The sequence below is a fragment of the Siniperca chuatsi genome, linkage group LG20 (genome assembly GCF_020085105.1).
Source record: "Siniperca chuatsi isolate FFG_IHB_CAS linkage group LG20, ASM2008510v1, whole genome shotgun sequence".
Lineage (NCBI taxonomy): Eukaryota > Metazoa > Chordata > Actinopteri > Centrarchiformes > Sinipercidae > Siniperca > Siniperca chuatsi.
This window is the reverse complement of record NC_058061.1, coordinates 15703449-15725786: the sequence shown is the minus strand read 5'-3', so window position 1 is coordinate 15725786 and position 22338 is coordinate 15703449. Positions and strand designations below refer to the sequence as shown.

The 22338-nt window shown below is 40.8% G+C and overlaps 2 protein-coding genes across 4 annotated transcripts in view; one reads left to right on the top strand and one right to left on the bottom strand.

The window, feature by feature from the left end:
- The first annotated feature begins 1415 nt into the window (after positions 1-1415).
- abi3b (ABI family, member 3b) lies at positions 1416-5193 on the top strand. The gene is given in 6 exon segments (XM_044179728.1): positions 1416-1894; positions 2498-2665; positions 3075-3254; positions 3428-3498; positions 4245-4810; positions 4813-5193. Coding segments are annotated over 6 exon segments (1335 nt in total). The 5' UTR covers positions 1416-1750; the 3' UTR covers positions 5019-5193.
- Positions 5194-10948: 5755 nt separating this feature from the next.
- mpp2b (MAGUK p55 scaffold protein 2b) overlaps positions 10949-22338 on the bottom strand; it is a 40575-nt gene continuing 29185 nt past the window's right edge. For all 3 annotated transcript variants that reach the window (XM_044179726.1, XM_044179727.1, XM_044179725.1), the window contains 10 exons: positions 20285-20437; positions 19808-19963; positions 18789-19016; positions 15656-15787; positions 15415-15517; positions 14270-14338; positions 14017-14178; positions 13572-13774; positions 13016-13144; positions 10949-12494 (listed from right to left, as the gene is read on the bottom strand). In XM_044179726.1, coding sequence (XP_044035661.1) covers positions 12318-12494; positions 13016-13144; positions 13572-13774; positions 14017-14178; positions 14270-14338; positions 15415-15517; positions 15656-15787; positions 18789-19016; positions 19808-19963; positions 20285-20437 — 1512 coding nt within the window. In that variant the 3' untranslated portion in view covers positions 10949-12317. The remainder of the gene's footprint in view (positions 12495-13015; positions 13145-13571; positions 13775-14016; positions 14179-14269; positions 14339-15414; positions 15518-15655; positions 15788-18788; positions 19017-19807; positions 19964-20284; positions 20438-22338) is intronic.

Sequence of the window (22338 nt, the reverse complement as noted above, 5' to 3'; positions counted from 1 at the left end):
TTGTTTTCACTTGTGTCTTGTTGTCTCCCTCACCTAAGTGTATTTTAGTCTGTGTCCTTCCTTTGTTCTATGTCCGTTCGTTCTGTTATGGCGTTGGCAAGCAGGGGAACAGAGAAAGGACTCAAACGCAGAAGAGGAAGCAGAACAATGATTTGTTAATTAAGAGCTTACTGGCAGATACAGGAAGGCAGACAGGTAGGCAGGCAGGCAGGCAGGCAGGCAGGCAGGTGAAATCCAAAAGGCAGAGCCAACATAGCAATAGGGATGAACTGATCGATAACAAAGGAAGGATACAGACTAAAATACACTTAGGTGAGGGAGACAACAAGATATAGGTGAAACCAATGACACTGGTGAAAACAATGAAGGCAATCAACGACAGGAAGCAAAACTACCAGACACATAAGGGAAGGAGAGTATTTCAAAACAAAACAGGAAATCAACCGGACACAAACCCAAAACCATGACATTCACACAGTTGCTTTGAGCTAAATGCTAACATGCTCACAATGAATATGCTAACATGCTAATTCATCCTCTGGAAACCATAAATGTCTGTACAAAATTACATGGCAATCCATTCGATAGTTGCCGAAACATTGCGTGAAAAACCACCCTCAAGTGGTCTATGTCTACATGGTCCATGCCTACCATGAACTGCAACGTCCCTGGTCCCTTTGTTGCATGTCATTCTCCATCTCTCTCCCCTCATTTGCTGTCATCTCTTTAATGTCAGCTATCTTACAAATGCATAAAAGGCTCAAAAATATAATAATAGTAAAAAAATAAATTTAAAAAATGGAGTGATGGTCGAGGTCAGTGTACCAAAGTCTGTAGAGCTGCAGCATTTAAACAGTCAAGGGGTGCTTTGTCAGACATTTTCTTATATTATCTGGTAGTCAAGTATCAACACCACATAACATGTTATTGTGGTTTGTCACATGGCTCAATGCTGTGAGTGCCAGACTGTGAACGTGTCCAGATAAACTGACACACGGCAAAACATGTGCACTAATCACATGTACAGTACTGGACTGAAGTCAGGCCACGGTGAACGTTTGCACACACACACATACACAATCAAGGATGTTGTGGAATTCAGGTTGTTTATACGGGACATTTAGAACAATACAATGTATTTTGACTTGGCTGAGCATTTCGGAATCATGTAACAATGTTCCCCTTAGAAGTGAAACACCATCCAGTTCAGCTGATGTTCATTTAAACTAATGCTAATATTTACGAGTGAGCTTGTCACTGCTTGGCTTATACTGTCTGTAGCACTGATATGTTATCATCATCATCCATAATGCAGAGTACAACAGGCATCAGCCACCGCACAGACCTGGAGAGAGGCTCCTTTCTCTACATTGCACTGACCTCTAGTGGATTTTATAAATAATACAAGTGGCAGTCAAGAGACGTAATATACACGTATCATGTTATATATTTTATCATATATGTTATTGTCTATGTAAAACGGTAGCCTATAACAATATATGAGATGCATCATCTCTCCTTAAGAGGCAAATGTTACTACAGATGTTTCAGTGGATGTCTAGCCCTGAGCCCTAAGCCCTGCCCTGGGACCAGCTGCTCTGAGACGGTGAAAATCTTTACCCCGAGGTGATTCCGCGTTCACCACCGACCAAAACACCTTCCTGCCTCGACTGACTCACTGCCAAGAACTTTTACATCCTGCTCAAGCAGCGTGAGTAAATCTTTAAAGGGGTTTTGTTAGCGGCGCCAAATGGGAGAAATGATGGAGCGAAAGAACCTTTCTGAAGTTATTACTCGGATATTTCAAGAGGCGCCAGCTGCCAGGAGGGCTCTCCTTGATAACCACAGCAACCTCCTTCGAGTCGCAGATTACTGCGAAAGCAATTTCCTTCAGGTGAGTAATGTTCATAAAAAAAAAAGCCACAACAACTCTAAAAGCATAACTATGTCGTAGTTTTAGTTATTTTCGAAAAATAAAAAGCTTTTGAAGCATTTCAACTAAGTACATTTACTCAAGTCCTGTACTTGTATTTTCATTTTAATTTTTACGTCACTACATTTATCTGACAGCTGGCGGAACTTTTCAGGTCAAGGTTTTACAATGTAAACCATGTGATCAGTTTAAAAATATAATGCATTCTTATAAATTAAACTACATAACAGTATATTAAGTAGGTAAAATTAGCTCTGCCATGAGAACATTAAAATGCTGCACTTATGAATGCATCAATAATAATATCCCAATAGAATATATATAACATTCTGAGTGGGGTCATTTTGCATAAGGATTAATTTTAATACTTTAAGTACATTTTATGCTAATACTTGTGTATTTTACTTGAGTAAGATTTTGAATGCAGGACCTTTTTTTTTACTTGTAATGGAGTATTTTTATACTGTGGTACTTGAGTAAAAAATCTTAATTCTTCTTCCATCACTGCATTTTACAACATTTATAAACTACTCTGGTAAAATAATAATAATAATAATGCTGCAGGCAGAGGATTCAACCAAGGCTGTTGAAGAGGCCAAGGCTTTGGCTGCCCAGTCGCTGGCCAGTGTGTCCTACCAGATCAACAGTCTGGCCACCGCCCTGCTGAGGCTGCTGGACTCGCAGGCCATGCAGATCAAAGATATGGAGTCCTCAGTCAACCTGCTGTCACTGGTGAGGAACGCCTTTCCTAACCATGTTTTTATGACATTTTCATTTTCATAAATTAATGAACTGTATTTGCTTTTGCATGGAATGTGTTTCCTTCAGGAACTCCAGCAGAAATGCACTACATTCAAATATTAAAAATATATATACTGTATCTAGAGTATTACTGTTGCATTTTTCCCCCAGTACAATCTTAGTTGTATATTTGCAAACTAGGAAGTGTGCAAGTCGCTGTATTTGTTCCACTTGCAGGTCACCTGTTGTATCTTTAATCTGTCAGTTTGGTTTCTATGCTCCATTTGTTTTATTGTTGCAGCATCTTTATAAGAGAGACTCTCTCAAGGGAACGAGTGATGTGAAAATTGAGTTCTTGTGTTTTGTTGATGGAGGCTGTTCTCACTGTGCTCTGATCCAGGCTGCAGCTATCCACTTCGATAAGTTAGCCAGGAGAGAGATTGGTGCTTTTACTACTCCCAAAAGCAGGAGTCGTTCCAAGCTTATGACCCCACCGACTTCGGGCAAGGAGCCAGAGGAAAGCTACTCAAGAGTGCCAATATCATACTCCATCTTGGACTCCATTGGACACTTTTTTCAGGTAAATTGGATACTTGGATACGAAACACAGTTCGAGTCAGAAGTGCAGCACAATGCATTCCCCCTTTTCCATAGTTTAGTCCTAGTGTGATGTCTAGGGTGATATACAGTATGGCTGACTGTGGTGTAGAGATGTGCTATGCCATCTAATCTTCATTCATCTTCTCCTAACAGGTCGCTGAGCAGCAGCCCAGAGAGAGAGCAGGGACCACAAACAGCATACAAAGCAATACAACCACCACTGTGTATGTAGATAAAGTCCTCCTTTGCCCTTTTTATATCAATACTGTTATTTTAATTAAATACTCTACACTACAAATACTGTTTATTATAATATAGGCATAATATCTTATTTATTACCTGTACAATTTCCGATCATGTCTGAAAGGTTTCTGCATTATGGACTAAAACAATTTTGGGCAATGTGCTCATTCACTTTTCTGCCGAGAAGATCGATACCACTCTTATGTCTGTCCGTTAAATATTAGGCTACAGCCAACCAGCGAGTTAGCTTAGCTTAGCATAAGAACTGGAAACAAGGAGAAACAGCTAGCTTGGATCTGTCCAAATGTGACAAAATCAGCCTACCAGCACCTCTAAATCTCACCACACTATTTCTTGGCTCAAACCAGTTGCTAGAAAACTAGCAGAGACTCTAGGAAGTGACGGGTCTGGGCAAAAAATAGTCCAACATTTTTACACTTAGGTTTTTGTACGGATTACAAGCGAGCAAGCGAGCCAGGCTGCACTGTAGCTGTTTCCCCCTGTTTCCAGTCTTTGTGCTAAGCTAAGCTAACCAGCTGCTGGCTGTAGCTTCATATTTAGCATACACTCATGAGAGTGGTATCAATCTTCTCATTTGACTCTCGGCAAAAAAGCGAATAACAAATTTCCCAAAATGTCGAACTATTTCGAACAGGTGTATCACTCTCAGGATGCCATGATTGCTCATAGAAGCTGCAGGTCTATTTTCTTTTTGTCTTGTATGCAGATCCAGTCTTGGCATCGCTGTGCCTCCGCCATCAGTCCCCACCTTGCAAACCGCCTCCAACCCCACCAACGACAGCCTGCCTCCCCCTCCTCCTCCTGCTGCCAATTCAGACCCCAATATGCCTGCTCCTCCTCCACCATCACCATCACCTACCCCTTCCTCCATGGACACTGGCCTCCCCCCTCCGCCCTTCTTGACCTCACCCACGTGTCTCCCCCCACCTCCCCCTCCACCGCCAATCTCTCCGTCAACTGGCATGTACCCGCCTCCACCTCCTTCTGTAGCAGGAGGTGCCCCTTTTCCTCCTCCACCTCCTCCAGTATCAGGGGCTGGTTCTCCTCCACCACCACCACCACCAGTATCAGGAGCTGCGCCCCCTCCTCCACCACCACCACCAGTATCAGGAACTGCGCCCCCTCCTCCTCCTCCTCCACCACCACCAGTATCAAGAGCTGTGCCACCTCCTCCACCACCACCAGTATCAGGAGCTGTACCCCCTCCTCCTCCACCACCACCAGTATCAAGAGCTGTGCCACCTCCTCCACCACCACCAGTATCAGGAGCTGTACCCCTCCTCCTCCACCACCACCAGTATCAAGAGCTGTGCCACCTCCTCCACCACCACCAGTATCAGGAGCTGTACCCCCTCCTCCACCACCGCCACCACCACCACCAGTATCAAGAGCTGTGCCCCCTCCTCCTCCACCACCCCCTCACACTGGCACCTCTGGTATTGTGCCACCACCCCCTCCACCTCCCCCTCTCCTACACTAACGAACATTATATTTCATGTTATTGGATGATTTTATTCTTGCTGGAGTAACTCAGATTTCTTGTATAACTAATGCCTTTGCCATTAGGTTGATGTGTAAAACATGTGCAGCATGGCAAATATTTTCAAGCCTGTAGTGAGATCGACGTTAAGCGTAAATAAAAGCTTGAAATAGTGTGTCTGGTGGTTTAACCTTGAGCTGTTTCATCTGTGTTGAATGGCACAGTATGAGCCTCAAATTATATTTTTTTGCTGGGCCAGAAAATCCTCCTTCAAAGTGAAACATTCTGCTGCGCAGAGAGCTGCAGTAGAGACACCTCCAACATGTTTCAACAACACCTTGACTGCATTCCTAAGAAACAAGCTGAATCTTGTGTGTCCCTGTTATTTTCCGTAATGTGATTTCTCTTCCGTATTACTTCTTTGTGTTGTTTATTACAATGTATCTTAATCAGTAAGAGCCAGTGGCCTTTAGCCCAACGCTGCCATTCTACTGTGTGGTGAGAGCAGTGTCAGTGATAAGTTGTTTACGTCACTGGCTGTAACCTCGGTGAGTTCTGCTACTTTAAACAGGTCAGTGAGGCTATAAAATGTCTGTTGCAAGTCAACACTCTACTTAACCTGCACTACATGGCTTGTACTTGAAGGTAAGTTTTATTTTCAGCATAAAAAATACCAAATTAGTCAGGGACAGCTTATCCAAACTGCTGTTTTAGATTTGACCCTATTCAGTAAAGCCTGAAACTGGAGGAACAATCTCATGGTACAAGGCCCGTTATTATTCATTGAAAATGGAAAGGAAATGTTTTGCTACTGCCTTTCATTGCTGCCTACTTTTACTTTAATCGATCCAAATTCAAGTCTACAATATTTTTTGTAGCTACATCCCATAAAAGCTACACATACTGTACACAGTTTTTTACTTTGAACTGTAGTGTTATGTCGACAAAGTTGCGATTCTGTGTGAGAAAGAACAAAATCTACCATGTTAGATAAAAATTCTAGGATTGTGCAGCTTTCACAGTAATACAGTAATTATACCTGCCTTAAAGACATTCTGTTTATGTCAGTGTGATTTAAGGATATGAAGAGAGTTACCTCTGAACTTCCCATGTATAAATGTATTGCAAAACTGAACATCAAATTGTATGTTTAAGTAGAGTTACAATCTTCAGGTTTGGGACAGGTCTGTCCTTCTGAATGACAAGACCTCTTCATTTCTTCTTCAGGTGTGAAACCTGATTTAGATAATAAAACTGCCATGGTCATTTATTATGCTACATTTGAGTAAGTATTTCCTCTGTTCCCAGCACGTTAAGATTCATTTGACTTACTTCAATACCTCATTGTATGCATGCTGCACGTATAGTTAAGCTGTCCTTCTATTTCAGGATTTCCATGTTGTGTGGTGGAATTGTTCTGTGGATTTTTTGCTGCCATTATGCAAAGAAACGCAGAGAAGCAGAAGGCTGGCCCCTGAGGCCCACTAACTCTCCATCTGTATACGTCATCCCCACATATGAGGAGGAGCGGGAGGATGAGAAAGTAATGGACATATATGAAGCATATTTTCAACCTCCTTACAGAGACCCTCCCATGTACTGCTCAAGAAATGCCAGTCCACCTCCTCCATACAGGGTACAGCACTGTGTTGAATGTTCACATTCATACATTTATCATATTTCATGATGAGGATGTAATTTAGATACGCGGTTGGTTGAGTGTTTTTTTGCTAAAGGTGATCTTGAAAATGTTCTACAAGGTGTCAGAGATTTCATCATCAGCACGCGTATTGCATCAATTGTCTTCTCTGTCTCCTCTTCTTTTTTTCCAGCTTGAACCACCATCCAATCCAGACCCACCACCATCATACACAGACCCTACAGCTTACTCAGAGCAACCCTGACCCCACCTTATCCTCCTCCTCCTCCACTTCAAACACCCTCTAGCCAAAACACACTGTACTTTTTTTTAATCACAGGGCAGGTCTATGGAATCAAATAAGGCGTCAATAAGATTTTGACATTGTGAAGTGATGTTCAGAAATTATTTCAAAACACGTGTTTGTATATCAGTCTTTGTAAACCTGTCTGGAGAAGACAAAAATGTGATGTAGCAAAAATGTGTGCACAAATTATATCAACGGTGAGGCTACACAAAGAAAAAAACCTGATTTTGTGAACATCTGAGTACAAACTCAAAGCAGAACACTGTGAAACTCAAAGTTCCTACACTGTGAGTGACACTGAACAAATGAACACACTGAAATTACAAGTACGAATTTCAGCCCTGCTTTTCCAGCCGAAATCAGGGCCAGAATTTGCTATTTTAAAGTTACTATTTGTAAATGTACTTTCTGCTTTGAATCTGTATTTTCCAAAAGCCCTTGTGTAACCTCATAGTTGATATTTCTTAACAGGTCTCTTCTTGGATTTCTTGGAGTTTTACAGGTTTTCAAAGGGTGAAGTTTGTTTTTTTCAGAACATTATTTCACAGGCTCTAAATCTTTTTGACCCTTATTTGGGTACATACAGGTTACAGTAACCTTTAGTGCATCTACGTGGTTATATGTTTCGTTTGGGACATATGTGTATATTATAGGATTAATCTCCTTGTAAAGAATCCACTATGTGGAAAGGAGAATCTTTCTTTGACTGATACAACTACTTAAGTTTCAAAGAAAACCCAGTTAAAACCCCACTAAACGGTAATATGTACATTATGTACGTTATGTATGTTTTGACAGTTTAAGAGGTAAAATTTAAGAGTTAAGGCACTTGTTACTTTTTAGCGTATGTAATTTAAAAAATAAAGTATTTTATACTTGTGAATAAAATGAAGTTAGGTGTAATCACGCTTAAAATGTGTCCAGTTTTGTTTTCTGAAAAGCAAAGCAGAAAGATGCGTTTTGGGCCACATGGTGTTATGAATTCAGCCATCACTATTTGGGGGAATATAAAATTGGCATAACTGTATGAATATATAAAACCTCAAAATTGTTGTTATTTGTTGGCCATTATGACAAAGTTTGTATATATAAGTAGAAACAGAACATGAGTGGTCTAATAATCGACCTCTGAAGAATGTTGTTGATGGTTTGCTACCGTAAATAGTGAGTTAAATAGATTTAAGAAAGATTTTGTTCAACATACACAGGAAACATGCAAGACACAGAGCACACCTCAAAGTCCTGTGTCTTTAAAAAAGACAATAAGGCTGTATAAGCTCTTCACGTTGTGTACTTCCCTGAGTGACACATTATCCTTTGATAGCAACCCACAAGTCAGGACAGTTTCTGTATGTTTTGGATTCTTAGATAAGGTAAGGATTCATCCCACTGTAATATAATGATAAGAAATCCAGTTATCTTCTAATCCTGTGTCATTAAGGTAACATATGTTAGAATTATGTGAATTCAGTAGATTTTTACTTACAATTGTAATGAGCTACAGATTTATAGGATGAAGGTCCACTGTCAGTTGTTAAACTCAGACAGTAAAGTCAAACAGAATGCTCCTACACCTCTCCAGTTGTACTCTGCGGAGCCGTTAAGATATAAAGGCTGACACATTATCATATTCCATTATTGTATGTACTGTATTAAATCTGATACTGTAGATGTTTTGTTTAGCTTGTCCACGACTACAAAAGTAACATACAAGTTATTATTAGTTATTATATTTCAGAACAGAATACAGATTATGGTTGTAAATTACATGTAGTATTCTCATTTCAAAGATTTATCACTGTCAATAGAAGTCCATATTTCACATAATTGTATTGTTGATTTCAAGCAGGATGGCACAGCATCTGCTGCATTGTACGTCTTACTTTTTTCCCCCTCACAGTAATGTCAGCAGGTTGACATAATTCCAGCCATGACTGTGGTAGTGAATATCTTTCAATATATGTAAGTAGTCAAATTAAGTCATGAATGAATCTCTCCATAAAGGAAAGCAATGTTTACTTGAGTTATAAATTATTCTTGAAATGATGGACGTGTGTTCCTAGATTCCCAGTCTTGATGGTGTCCATAGCTGTGGTACTCCTCTGTTTCTATCTGCACACAAAAAAGAAAAGAGGAGCATATGACATCACCATACCAACAACGCATGATGGCAACACATCTTCAGTACTCCATACAATTTCTTTGTCTGAAGGCCAGGCAGAGGAGGACAGGCATTACGGAGTCCCTCCTCGGTACAGCACTGTGGATCACCCACCACCATACTCACTGGTGTGTGAACCCTCACTACAGCCTCTGTCATTAGATCACTGTACACAGATCTAAACAACAGGAGTAAACTAACTAACATATAGGAGCATCTTTTACCAAAATCGTCAGTGGTATTTTGATTCTGAGAATCACAAAATAATTTTAACTGCTAGACAGTTAAATGTCAACACTTGTTAAATATGAATAGTTTGACATTTTGGGGAAATACGCTTATTTGCTTTATTGCCTTGAATTAAATGAGAAGACTGATACCAATCTCATGTACATGCATGCTAAATATGAAGCTAGAGCTAGCAGCCACTTAGCTTAATGTTAGCTTAGCATGAAGCCTGGAAACTGGGGGAAACAGCTAGCCTAGCTCTGTCCAAAGGTAACAAAATCCAGCAACTTGAACCGCTAAAGTTCACTAATCTAACACGTTATATTTTGTTTGTTTAATCTGTACAAAAACCAAAGTGTGAAAATGTGTTGATACCACATGTTGTGGTTTCACGTGGGTTTATGTGCCAGACTACTTCTTGGCCAGGCACAGTCACTTCCTGGAGTCTTGTCGTCACCGTGAAATGACCAGGCTAGCTGTTTCCAGTCTTTTTGCTAAGCTAAGCTAACCAGCTGCTAGCGGTAGCTTTATATTTACCGTAGCATGTATCAATACTTTAATCTAACACTCAGCAAGACAGCCAATAAGCTTATTTCCCAAAATGTCAAACTATTCCCTTAACACTTAAAATTGTTCTGTGTTATTTCTAAGGTTAGTAATCTAGAGCTTCAGGCTCATGTGCACTTTCTGTATTATCATATGATTTGAGACATTAAGTAAAAAATACTGTTTAACAATTTGAAAATGGACTGTGTTACTTCAGGCTAAGTACAATTTTACTTTGAACTTCACTTTCATTCAGTTTGACCCCAAGCTGACAAGCATTTGGCCGGGGGGCCAGCCACCTGCCTACGACATGTATCCGATAACGCTGCCTCAAGCACCTCATCACTGGATGACACCCACAGGACCTCTGCATCCAACCCCACCATCCTCACCCAGCACCCATAACCACCCTCAGCACCCATAACCACCCACAGTCCGCTCTTCCACAGAGGTAACATCAGGCATCCACCGGCTAAACTCCATTTTAACAAACAAACGCTGAGGATGCACCTTGTGTTGTTTTTGGAGTTGTTCTGTGTATTTTGAAAAATAGTATGGTCATTTATTTTATACAATGTTGTGATTTTAACTTAAATAATTTGCATTAATACAGAGCCCCCTAAAGGTCACGGTGAGAATTTTTTTTGAGGACTACTATTGCATTCTCTCGCAATAAATTTTGCGCTCGCAAATACTTTTGCAATTCCTCGCAATACTTTCTTCTTCCATTCCCTCAGAGCCATATGTCTATGTCCACTCAGTTGCTCCCAGCGCAACGCCCCAGTATGGATCAGCTCATTGAATTTTACTTTGAACTGGGCATTAAGTATGCTGATGTAGTACTACTGCTCTATAGGCAAGCATGGTTATGTAATTAGTGAAAGTAAACTTAAACAAATTCTTAGATCAAGAGCTCTCTCCAGAAGAAAGCAGTACGGTAATCTGCAAAACATATTGCGAGGGAACGCAAAAGTAGTCCTCAAAAAAGTTCCCTGCAGTGACCTTTAGGGGACTCTACATTACTATTAACTGTAGACAGTGAAGCAATATTCTCAGCATTTTCAATTTTAATACATTTTTATATGAACATCAAAACTACAGTGTAGTTGTGCAACTGCATCTACACACCAGCAGAATCATCAAAGCACCAAGTGTTTCTCTATGTTATACTATATACTCTTTATTACAATACAGTACTTACAAGTTTGAGGGAAAATAAATATTAAATAAGTTGCCAGTATTATTTTTTCTATTTGCTAAGAAGGAACAGTGATAGTGTTTCCTTGGCTTTTGAACCATGTTAAGGCAAAAGTAAGTATGAATTTGAAGCCACTGATAAATATTTTACTGTACATCAAAAATAACAAAAAATTAAATGTGACAACTTCCATCAATTGTCCAACCTGTAATGTTAATTAATATGTTTGCCTTCATTATACAATCAGTGCATATTGTAGGCTACAGTTTTTTCTTCATCTTTTTTTCTTTGAGGGTTTAAGTGTTCTCAGTGCTACAAATACAACTCCAACAGAATTAAGCAGGCAGTAGTCGGACACTGTGATCCATTCGCTGGATCCTCTCACTGTCAAACAAATCAGACACTTTACCAGGACAACAAATGTACAACGTAATCAACATTAAAAATGAAACAAAACAAATTGAGACTGCAAGATTAATGCAAAATGTCTCAACAAGACAGTTTTCCACTGCTCTCACTGTGTTTATGTATATATCAGTGTGTGTGTGTGTGTTCATTTGAGTGTGTGAGTAAATGTATGTTTTAGTTTAACATTTTACTATTGCTATTCAATTTTCAAATTAGTGGAGACATACAAGATAAAGCACATTTCTGAACACATACAATCATACTGTATGATCAAATGGTAAAATATAGAGAATTCAATACAAATATGACATTTGGTATCTTTCCTTAACCAATCTGTCCTACCAATCCAATGTAAACATTTCACTACATAAAGTATTTAAGATTTGGAAAGGCTAAAAAGTTTAATATCCTTCAATGAAAACCTTCGATTGAGCAGTGTTATCTGCAAAACATATTCTTTACTCTAAGCCTATTTCCACGTTTATGATAACATACACACTCACTCACTCACACTATTGCACTAGACCTCATAATCAACTCTAAATTCTTCTTAACAAGTATCAATAAAATGATTCCAGCTCTGACAAATAAAATACAACTTGACATTAGGCTCAACAGAGGAACACTAGGTTTGTACAAAAACGCTCTACATGAGGATCATTTGCACTGAATCATGACTCTTGGCCCTTCACTACAGACCTCCACCACCAATGACTGCATGGAGACAGTCCCTCTGGAGCTACCAGTGTTAAATCGTCCTCCGACCTTCGACCTGAGGCCCTGGCACCTTGCTGGTGAGCTCTTGGTGACTTTCAGAAGACCCAGCTGACAGGTACCCACTGCTGCTCCGTCGACAGTTTCTCCAGTGCTGACCGTAGACTTCGGAATGCCGCTTCCAGGCCATCGTTTATGATGCAGAGGTCAAAGTAATGTCCATAGGCTCGCTTAATGCGCTCGCTCTCGTCCACCGTCCTCTTTAGTTCAGAGTCCTGTAGGGAGCGGCGCAGGACATTGAGAGATTGGGTGAAAATAAATGCAATGAGCAGGCAATTACTTGGATGGAAGAACAGAGTAAACTGTGAAATTGGTGCACAACTGAAATCAAACTATTTTACATAATTGAAATGGTAGAAATGAAACTTTCTTGTTAACATTCCTCTATGCTGAGTAAATTAAACACAATTACGAACACAATGAACTTTCTTGTGATGCATTTCAGTCTAACTATTTCAGGGATTCCGGGGTGATTCTACGGGTAGGACTGCTGACTTTTAAAGCCCCTGCAAGCTTGGTTTTAAAGTAAAGTATTTCTCAGTAATATTCAATATTTGTGACTAAATAAGCAACAATCAACATCAAACCAGTGCTAAGAACACAGATAAAACAGCAGAGACAGCAATCTCCAATGTGAAATAACCAAAACTGTTCCAAGTGTGGCGGGAAAATGTGTGTTTATGCACGACCCTATTTGTCATAGTAGAAGATGAATGAGAGGAGAACACAGACTCACCGTTAACTGTTTTGTGATCACTCCTGACTCAATTGCTGACCTATTCATAGCTTTGAGAACCTCAAAATCTGGAGCTTCAATGAACACAACATAGGGCAGGAACTCTGACGTCCGCAGGACTTTGAGAGCCTTCAGAGAAAAACAGATATATGAGACATTTTACAATCACTGCATCGCTGCACAGCAAGCAGCGAAGCTGAAACACACACACAATTATAAAGCTGAGAATGTGATTAAAATGCAACTGCAGCATCTTCATCTAACAAATTTATCAAGCTAATGTGTGTAAATAAGATTAGGTGAGTGTTTCCAGCGAGTAATGCTGATCATTAAGATATACTTTTTGATAAATATTGATGTGCTTAGCCTAAAAATACTTCAGTAACAACAAGCCGTGCATAACTGGTTTAAATCTAGAATTTTAAACTTAAGTCATTTACATTGGAAAGCATGACAAATAATGGATAGAAGTTTAGATGGGAGAGGAACAGAAGCAAGGAATGAAGGCAGAGAGGAAGTGAAAGAAGGTAAGCGTACACATGTGGGCTTCCTCTACCTGTGGGTTGACGTCCAGGATGCAGATCTTTCCTGTTTCTATCACCTCGTGTATAGAGTATATCTTAGTGCCGTAAAGGTTCCCGTCGTACTCTCCGTGCTCCAAGAAACGACCATTTTTGATGTCGCACTCCATTTCGCTGCGGGTCATGAAGGAGTACATCTGGCCGTCCCTCTCATCCACCTTTGGTTTTCTGGAGGTGACTGAAGGATAAAAAGAGGCAGAAATAGGTCATTTGCACCATGCAAATACAGACGCTAACTGGTAAAATGCAAGGATAAAATCACAAAAAGAAGTGGAAAATACGAATACACAAAATGACAACATTAACACGGTATGCAACAAATACAACAAACATTCTAGCAATAAAAAACAAAAACACATCAAAGGTACTAAATGACGTGTGAATATGAGGATTAGTGTGATGATGAATGGCTGCACTCACAGGGGATGGTGGTGCCATACCGCTGGGGATCCGACACCAGCAGCTTGTTTTTCAGACTGCGGCGGCCGACCCCCTGCGCACCAATCAGAACCAGTGTCTTCCTCCTGAAGGGTGGGACCTTGGCAACCTCTTCATATATCCGCAGCTCATGGCGATCGAATTCTAGTCGTAACACAAAACAATAAACATGTTGTCCAATTTATGCAAAACAAGTGACTGTGATGTTCTACTTTGTGTGGTGAGTTTAAAGTACCTGCATTCTTGGTAGTCAAATACATCATCTTTTTTTTCTTCTTACCACCCATCCCAGCACACAGAGGACCTGAGACAGACAGCAACACACAAAACACAATAAAACCTCCAAGCTTTGGCGCTCGTCTCTGCCAGCCACAACAAAGTCCCTGTTAAAATTATGTACTATTGAGGTGAAATGTCTTTGAAAGCACTGCTGTCATAAATCCAAAGACTTTGAAGGTTATAGGGGGACAATACCACTAGGTGGCACTGTGTACCAATATTGATCAGTTTATGCAACCAGTCTGCTGCCAAGAGAACACCTGTGACTAGGCGATCTGCTGAGCGTCTGTTCAATATGGCTGATTATTTAGCCACTGGGGAAAAAGTCTTATGAATGGAAGCAAACATGAGCTCAGTTGTTCATTTTCATGTCAGAATTCAGCTCATCAAGCTGTGACGACAAATATCATGAGCCAGAGTGCTAATTATGAATTATTTTTCTTAATGTATGGATTGAATCAACAATTTCAGACCTCACGATTCAGAAATAACCTGGTAAAATGTTTTATTCAAACCATGCTTTCAGTTGGTATAATATGTGGAAAGCATGCTAGCAGATGTGTCCTTCCCAGGCTCCAAGGGCAGTACAGTTAGGCTGTCATCTTCCTCTCCTCCACAAGTGAAGGGCATGCGCCTGGCTGTGACTCACCACCTGTTTTGTTGCTGCTGAGGACTCTGTACGGAGCAGATAAATCTAAAAGGAAAACAGCCTCTTTTCACTCCGCATCTCATAAGAGAGGAGATGATTATTGATCAGGTTTGTATTTACGGGGGTCTTATCACCACTTCTCTATCAACGCTCCTTTCACGGGGAGGGCTGTTTGTGAATGTCAGACCCTGCTGCTTAATAACCAGAAGACTGGATCAGCTTGAGTCACACCGATGCTCATTACCAGTTCTCTAGTGCTCACTGACAGGGTAACAGACTGGAGAGGTGAGAGGAGGATGAGCGGCCCCGGCGCCAGATGAAATGCTTGTATGATATGGAGAGGAACAGATGTTGTCTTTGTTGCCGGGGTGTTTGTGCGGCGAGGAGTCTGTGTCAAATCTGCATAATGAGAAGTGCTTCTCTGCTCGGCTGCGTGCTGCTGAGAGGTGTACCTGTGGTAGCGAGCTCCAGGTCTCTCTTCACAAACGCTTTCCTCTTCTCCTCAAGCAGCTGGCTTGGAATTAGACCTGCACTTCCTCCCTCTATGTGACAGGCCTGTGAGGGAAACACAACATGCACACACAAAGAATGAGTGAACAAGCGAACAAGCTGGTTAATAAAAACTCTTCAGTCTTAGCTCAAACAACTGATGCACAAAAACGTTGAATATCTTTGTATGTAGTTGAAACTGACCTGCCACCAGTTCAGGTCCTCCTGGTTGAAAATCTGCAGAATGTCTCCACTGCTGAAGCTAAGCCCCGCTTCCTTACATGGAATCAGGTTATCATGGGATGGATCGTAGTCAAAGTGACACTTTACAAAGGCCTAAAAGGATAAAGATGTTGAAAAGAGGGAACGTGTCAGTAAAATTGCTGTAATGGATGTCAAAACAGACAGGTTAGACTGAAAAAATACACATTTAATTGAATAAACAGGCTGGAGATGTATACCTATGCAGCCTCTGGTGTGGTGCATGAACAATACATGATCTGTGGTAGATGGATTGGGTGAGTAAGTGTCCATCACTATGAAACAGCCTTGCGCACTTACAGCCCTCTCTATCCCTTAGCTCACTTTCCCTACATCTCAAGGCTACAGGATTCAGATCATAAACCAAACCCTGGATCCCAACCCCCACTGACAGGACAAGCAGCCTGAGAGACAGAGAGAGAGAGAGAGACAGAAATAGAGAGAGAGAGAGAGAGAGAGAGAGAGAGAGAGAGACAAAATCTGTAGCCATGGCAACCATCCCCTCCATCCCCCCTGCACTTGACGCCTTTTCTCGTACTAAACTGATGCATGAACATAAAAAAAGGCTGCCAGTCCGTACTGTACTGTGTGTGTGTGTGTGTGTGTGTGTGTGTGTGTGTGTGTGTGTGTGTGTGTGTGTGTGTGTGTGTGTGTGTGTGTCATTCCCCTGTAAGGACACAATGGATAGACAGACACACACTCACAGTCTCAACTGGCCAAAGGCAGCTGTCAGTTGAGTTTAGTCACCATGCAATGACCAAGCTCCAGGCGTAAAACACAAGACAGCTGGATTACATTCAGGGGGAACTTCTGGGAGCGACTCTAATCATCGCAACTCCTCGCACAGTACAACGTCCACCTACACAGCTCTTTACAGTGTGAGCACAGCCAAATCATTCTTTAATATCTCTGACAGACAACTGATAAGTGTTTAAGTATTAAGTGGGCACTTTGATATCCGGAGCTGATACCACAAAAAAAGAAAAACTAAACACTTGTACAATCTGGTTTCGCAAAGCAAAGGTCTTAACATGATATACTGTGGAAATGTTTTCTTACAGAATAGTCTGCACCTTTTGAAATGTAAGAGCCATGACTCACACAGCAGCACACCTTTTCAGTGAATAACCCTATGAGATGGGAGGGTATTAAGTTTTCCTACATGAAAGCAATTTTAGAGAGTCTGACAGATTGGCTGCTTCCCTCAGTTTCCACAGGTCTTACCAGTACAGTGGGAAAAAACAGCTGGAAACGTGATTTTTTTAATATTTCTTTACAACTACTGTATAGCTGATGTCTTATGTAAACCAGTCAATGCAAGTTTGGGTAGTTTGCATGTTTTCATTTAAAAAATTACACAGTTCTTCTACAGGCTTAGGGACTTCTTTGAGCTCTTGGGCTAATTCAAAGCCAAAAGAATAATGTAACAAGAGTCTACAGCCATGCTAGTGGCTTTGTGAGGCTAAGCACTGTGGTGCTTTGAACTAAATGCTAATGCTAGTATGGCAATATGGTCCCAATAACAATGCTAACATGCTGATGTTTAACAGGTATAATGTTTACCATGCTCACCATCTTAGTTTAGCATGTTAGCATGCTAACATTTGCTAATTAGCAATTAATACATCATCTGAGGCTGATGGGAGTAGTTATAAACCAAAGTATTCTACAAGTAAAAATTTTAACCTGATGATGGTGCTAGAGAAAAGGTTAAGTTAACCAAAAAGTTAGCTTAAGTTATTACAATTCAACCTGTGGATGACATGAATGTCTGTACCAAATCTCATGGCAATCCATCCAATTGTTGTTGAGACATTTTCACACAAAACCACAAATGTCAATCTAGTTGCTGCTGGAGGAAAAGTCAGGGGATCGCCAAAGTCAGTAGGAGACGTCCTCTGGGCACTATGCATATCTGTACAACATTTCATGATTATCCATCCTATAGTTGTCGAGATATTTCAGTCTAGACAAAGTGGTGGACTGACCGACTGACATCATTAGGCTACACATGAACTCTCATCCAGTGGAAAACTAATTTTTCAGTTCCTGAGATTTTTTTTCCTCCAAAAACAACAGTATGCTTCAAATACATGCATGTCTGTGCTAATAATCCTAGTACATAAACCCTCTCTACATAATTTTCTTGTAGATTATGCTCTAGTATATTTTGGTCTAATGTAAGGAATTCATTTGACACGGCTTCTTCAAGCTCTAGTGTTCCTCCTCTCTACCGCTGAGACCAATCAGTCACAGAGCCTTGTGCCCAACACTTCTCAAGCTGTACACACTGCATTCTCTGATGTGCTCTGTCCTCCCATCCTATTGGCAATACATCACCAGGCAAGATAACCCTTCTATTTCCCCTCACTCTAAACTGGGTCACATTTTCAGTGTGACTAGTCTCTTCTGGCTCTTAGTGTTCATTAGCTAGCACAACCCAATGAGAGCCACGACTACACCAAGATTTTTTGTTTTTCAGCTGTTATAAAACTGCATTCTTGAGTAATTTCCTACAAATATTTGATATCCAACAAACTAAAATAATCTTTCTGATGTGAACTTTACCACCATGGAAGGAAAAAAAAACTAAATCAAAAAGACAAGGACTCCAGTGTCATGAGCTGTCTGTGGGTTCTCTCTTTTTCTTGTTCGTGAAGACTTCAATTATTGATCCATTATGTATGAGCAGAAAATTACTCTGCATTTGGATAAGTGACAAAACTGTAATGCAGGTATTATAGCCAAACAGCCAATGTCATCTACAAAGTCCTGCTGTATAATTAGATATATGATTCTTGGCACAGCATACAAGGTTACAGACAGGGAGAATGGTGAGTGGTAATTACTTGACTGATGAAAATGACAGTATACTTTCAAACTAATCGGAACTTTTCGGACAATATCTATTTCAGGATGGGTGATTAAAAACATATTGTGATTGTCAACTCACTAAAATTTGTCTAAATAATATGCAAGCCCTTCCCGTAATTATTATTTGCTGGGTAGATGGTTGGAGTTAGAACACTGTGTCTGCATGTATTTGGTTTGATTTGTGTATTCCCCCCCAGCTGACCTGTCTTGGTGTGTGCGGCTCCTGGTAGCTGGGCAGGATCTTCAGCACCACACTGCCGCTCGCCTCCTTCAGCATCTCCTGGAGCACTTTGGGGTCGTTGCCCACCTCCTTGCCGTTCACCTCCTTGATGATGTCACCCACATGGAGCAGACCTTGCTGGTCAATCATGCCGCCATGGAGGATCCTGGCAATCACCAACTCGCCGCTCTCCACTCGAAATGTCACTCCCTACACACACAGACAGAGTCAAAATATAACAATCATTTGTTAAGTGGGCTAACTAGACCCAAACAACACAGAATCTATTTCACACACAATCACAAATTTGAACTCCTCAGAACAATTACAGTATAACTTTTATCAGTGGGTGACCAAAAACTAGATAGAATAGTCTCGCACTGTCCTCCGTTGCTCTGCAGTTCAAAAGCCAAGTACATGGGGGTGAGGTTGAGTGCAAGCAGCAACTGCCATGGCTGAGTGGTGAAGCTAACGCTGAAATATCTTAAACTGCAATTACTGTAATGGCCACTAGACACTGGCTGCAAAAAATATCCAACTGTTCCATTAAGAAGATATTTGGGCTTAAATACAGATATATTTCAGGGTGTGTTTGCTTGTTTGACAGGTATATTATGGTCAGCCGATGTTGTTGCTCCTTATTTGTCCCACGTAGCAAACCTCAAGTAAGGTGTCAAATGACCCTTGACACCACAGACAGTTGGCAGAGAGTTTGAGGGTAGAAACTGAGACAGTAGAGCACCTGGCAAAGTTATCAGAGTCCTTGGTATTAATCAACAACATGTCAACCTACTGCAGATAAATAAACCCTTTTTGTGCTACAAGGTGGTATAAATCTGACTTGTTTCTCTATTTAACAATGCTACAAATAGAGCTCATTATACTGAGTGCATGCGCTGCTCCTAAAACACAAATCATACCATTTATTGAGGAGTTTTACAGGAGGGCTCTATCCTGTCTCAGCGATTGCAATGGCTCGCTCCTTAGCTGAGCAGACTTACCAGGTGCTCGCCAGACACCTTACGGATGCCCACCATCCTGACTGCGTCTGGGGGAACAGGCTGATTGTTGAGGGCTGAGTCCATGAAGGAACAGGGGCTGGGGGGAGGGGTCTCGTAGTTTTTGGACGCCACAGAATCATGGGTCTCCAGGAGGGACTGTGAGCAGAACAGCAGGTGACACAACAACTGATCATGACAATGACAAATAGGCTTTTTCCACTACAGGGAGATGGTAACAGAATCATGCTATACTGCACAAATCAGGTGTTCTTGCTCTGGTCTGTGCAGAGCTACTGTCAGACACTGCACGGACTGAAACACATAATCCTCTGTAGCACCAAATCAATTTATTCCATGCTAGCACAACATGCATCATTAAGCACGAACATCACTTTGAAAAGTAATCAAAGTTTTAACCTGAGTGCCGGTTAATTAAAGCTATAGCTTGCTGTGAGATGTAAGCCCTGTTCTCCAAACCTGGAAGTGAGGCTCCTTCAGGATGCGGACCAGCTCGTCGGCTGCCTGGCTCCTGTGTGCAAGCGGGCTGAGCTCCTTGAGGATGTCCTGGACCAGCTCAACGTTGTTCTCCCTCACAGCCTCGAGCTTGGGTTCTTCAAACTGCTCATGGGCCTGGGATTTAATGAATGTTACTTAGCTTCTCCCATCATAAGTGCCAGGATTACCTGATAGCCTTGTTTCTACTTTACAGTATATCAATTTTACAGTTTCAGTCTTTAAAAAAGGGACATGTAGTTCCATTAGCGCGTCTCAGTGAGCAGTTAATGCACCTTGCTGGGTTATAATGAAATGTTTTCTGACTTCGCCGGGACTGTTTGTTTTGATTCAGTAACACAGAAAAGGGCATGATAACATACAGCAAAAACAACAACCTGAAACCAACCCCTGCTGAGAATCACCCACAGCCTGCACTCATACATCTTTACTGAATTATACAAAAACCAAGAAAGCTCTGCACAAACTTCAAATCTTATGCCTTTTAGGTTTTTCAGCATGTTGCTGTGAAACATCAATATTTCAGGGAACATTCATTTTTCACTTTCTCCTCTGCTGCTGCCAAGGACACAGGGTTCAGTGGTTATTGGACATGGCTTCCATACCTCTGGTCCATGGTCACAGATATTCTTCTGGTGCATTTTGGATCATTTTGTATCATGGACCTGGATTTTGGACTGGATTTTTATTTCTGTTATATTTTTGTGACAAAACTAGGGTTAATACATCATACTTTTCTTTGCTAATAAAGATTTGTGTACTGACATATGATGAAAATTAATCAAGTAAAACAAAAACACGGATACTGTATAAACCCATCAAATTCCACAGAACCTAATTACATATCAACAGTTTTTCTAAACCACATGCAAATTAAATAATCTACAGTAGCACTACTTGCAACTGTACACCAAGCAATCTTTTGCATTTGAAGATTCACATTGTCAGGCGGTCCCACAGAGGATTTCTCTGTTGGGACTTCAGACTGCTCTGACAGCTATGTTGTTTGTTTGCTGAGGAAGAGAGGAAAAATCCCTGCAGAGAAACAGGATATGGTGCACATTTACACACAAACAAATATTCACAAATGCCTGCATGTACACAGTCTCACAAACAAATCATCATATGTACACAGGCACAGCACACATACCCGCACAGACAGAGTTATTTGCACATGGCCTAAAACACACGGCGCTCTTCAGTCCTGTTTAGCGATGCGGCAGCAGGACTTCGCTCATTTGGAGTTTTGGCAGAAGTCTTTGTAACCTGATGGAGCGAGCTGTGAGCACCTGGCCCTTGGGCAACATGCCAGCGTGGACACTATGTGATATGATTACACTGTTTTGAGACCCATGGACATGACCAACAAAATATCTGAGGCATGTGTCTGCTTTACCGACACTTTGAAGAGATAAAATGACTATTTATGTAAAAAATGACTAAGATAAGCATGTTTTTGTACAATCCTATTATAATGTGCATTTTACAGTGTATTCGTTTTTCAGGTTGTTGATATGCAGTCTATCATTGATACCAATTATTCAACAATGACTCTGCCAAGTACTGAAATTGGTGGCTTTCAAAATTCCTGTTCCATTGTAATTACATGACACTACTAATCTTCCTCCTCTCCACCTAGACATTTCCGCTATAAAGGCTAATGAGCACTGCTGTTCTCAAGGCAAAAAGCAAGTGACAAAGCAGTGTTAGAATTGTATTTTGTATCTCCATGAGATATTTCTGATGGATCTCTGGTTTAGTTAGCTAGCCTTCGCTTCTCCAATATGAAAATGTAACACACTATAGCACAGTGGCTTGTACCGTAATTTGATCAATCAATGTTGCTCCCACTGGTCATCAATAGTGGCTCATGAAGATAATAGATTATTTAACGCAAGACTTTGTAACTTCTGAAATAAAAAATAATATATTCCTCATCTTAGATGTGAAAACTTGAATTCATAAATAAATAAATAAAACACACTTGTGCTTAATTCAATACACTCAGGGGTTTTGCC